At 47.8% G+C, this 2,500-nt stretch overlaps 1 protein-coding gene across 4 annotated transcripts in view; it reads right to left on the reverse strand.

Moving 5' to 3' along the window:
• Window positions 1–2,500, reverse strand: part of LOC130403991 (phosphatidate phosphatase LPIN1-like) — a 29,961-nt gene that overhangs the window by 11,855 nt on the left and 15,606 nt on the right. For 3 of the 4 annotated variants that reach the window (XM_056608565.1, XM_056608563.1, XM_056608566.1), the window contains exons 6-9: window positions 1,746–1,823; window positions 929–1,021; window positions 475–580; window positions 1–127 (exon numbers count right to left, since the gene is read on the reverse strand). The exon at window positions 1–127 is cut by the window's left edge and continues 90 nt beyond it. In XM_056608565.1, the coding sequence (XP_056464540.1) occupies window positions 1–127; window positions 475–580; window positions 929–1,021; window positions 1,746–1,823 (404 nt within the window). The remainder of the gene's footprint in view (window positions 128–474; window positions 581–928; window positions 1,022–1,745; window positions 1,824–2,500) is intronic. The other variant, XM_056608564.1, reaches the window with a different exon arrangement.

A 2,500-nucleotide genomic window follows, 5' to 3' on the forward strand; every position in this document is an offset into this window, starting at 1 on the left:
CCCCTGGCTGGGGGAGGTAGAGGTTCATGGACGTGGGTCCAGAGTCCTGGAGGGGAGACCTGGTGACGCTGGCGAGCGCTGGCTCGGTCTGGAGGTCCGACCTGGGGTGGTCCGAGAGAAAGGAAGGCTGGGGAGAGGTAGAGAGAGAGAGAGAGAGAGAGAGAGAGAGAGAGAGAGAGAGAGAGAGAGAGAGAGAGAGAGAGAGAGAGAGAGAGAGAGAGAGAGAGAGATAGAGAGAGAGAGACAGAGAGAGAGAGAGAGAGAGAGAGAGAGAGAGAGAGAGAGAGAGAGAGACAGAGAGAGAGAGAGAGAGAGAGAGAGAGAGAGAGAGAAAACAAATCAATGTATTAACTGTGATGATGTCATTTTGGTTCATGCACAGTGGCTATAAAATGTGTGTGTGTGTGCGTGTGCGTGTGCGTGTGTGTGTGTGTGTGTATGTGTACGTGTGTGGGGGGTGGGGACGTCAGATACCTGAGCAGCGTGGGGCAGCTCCCCCCAGGTCCAGAGCATCTGGGGGTCTTTGCTCTGATTGGCCAGCTCTGAGTCACTCTTGGGCGTGGAGGAGCAGGAGTCGCTGCTACAGGGGACAGGAAGCCATGTTTCAACATCACGAAGGACCAGACGGAGGGTCAGCACAACTCGGCCATTCTGTCCTCAGCTGCCCTCCCTCTTAATGGAGACAACCATTTGTACAAGGAACTTATAACGAAGCAGCAAAGAATCCCCTGAAAATCTAATAATATTTATACATTTAAAATAAACCTTAAAACATATCTATTTAAATTATTTTTTTCTTAATCCCTTTTATTTAATTATTTTTTATGATTTTTCGTTGTTGTATTGTTAACCACCTTGTATTGTAATTTTGTACGGAAGGCGCTCTATCAATAAAGTTTGATTTGATAATCGATAATAAACGGTGTACCTGAGGTTGGAGGGGAAGCGGGCGATCTGCTGAGGACAGGAGATGGACAGACGGCGGTCTGGAGGGACACACATCGGCTCCTCTGATACTGGCCTGGTAGGACCACCACACACACACACACACACACAGACACACACACACACACACACACACACACACACACACACACACACACACACACACACACACACACAGACACACAGACACATGCACACAGAGACACAGACAGACACACACACACACACACACACACACATTCACACACAGACACACACACACACATTCACACACAGACACACACACACACACACACACACACACACACACACACACACACACACACAGACACACAGAGACACAGAGACACACACACACACACACACACAGACACACAGACACACAGAGACACAGACAGACACACACACACACACACACACACACACACACACACACACACACACACACACACACACACACACACACACACACACACACACACACACACACACACAAACACACAGAAAGGCCACACCCACATACCACTTAGTGTATTAAATACAACTTGTGAAAGGCCTTTCATAACAACACTCACATGGTGGTTATGTAAGACTGTCATGGACATGGAATGGACTTGTAATGGTTAACTAAGAAAGTAATTATGAAAGCATGTGTGTGTGTCGGCGTGTGTGTGTGTCTCTGTGTGTGTGTGTGTGTGTGTGTGTGTGTGTGTGTGTGTGTGTGTGTGTGTGTGTGTGTGTGTGTGTGTTGTGTGTGTGTGTGTGTGTGTGTGTGTGTGTGTGTGTGTGTGTGTGTGTACCTTTGAAGCTTGGGCCAGTCCGTAGCCGAGTGTGTATAAGTGCTGCTCAACTTGCTTTCCGTGTCTCCATACACACCCCTGAAAGACAAACGCACAAACACACACAATTTAGCCTGACCATCACTTTAAAAACAGTGGGTGCATTTTGTTGGAGAGAACACGGCTTGTTGACATGACAACATGGACAAGGACACACTGTATGGGAGCAACACACACACACACACACACACACACACACACACACACACACACACACACACACACACACACACACACACACACACACACACACACACACACAAACAAACACGCACAAACAAACTGGCTGAACAGACATACTGGCTGAACAAACACACTACACTCTCTACAAGACATTATTATAACTAGAACTGTTCAATGTGTGTAAACAAAGTGTTCCTGCATGTAGAGGACAACTCTCATCTCCTATCGTTCCAGTGTTGGGTAATGAATCAGTCGCCCACTGAGAGCAACACACAAGCCTGCGCGCACACACGCACACACAGGCAAACACACACAGTGTTCCCTCATTTGTGTCAGCAGAGCTCTGGCAGCAAATCAACTGATTCTAACAGCTCATGTGACTACTGGCCAACTGAGGAAACTTGTTGACCACATAACACACAAACAAAAACAACACACACACACACACACACACACACACACACACACACACACACACACACACACACACACACACACACACACACACACACACACACACACACACAGTAGGG

The sequence above is a fragment of the Gadus chalcogrammus genome, chromosome 14 (assembly GCF_026213295.1).
Source record: "Gadus chalcogrammus isolate NIFS_2021 chromosome 14, NIFS_Gcha_1.0, whole genome shotgun sequence".
Lineage (NCBI taxonomy): Eukaryota > Metazoa > Chordata > Actinopteri > Gadiformes > Gadidae > Gadus > Gadus chalcogrammus.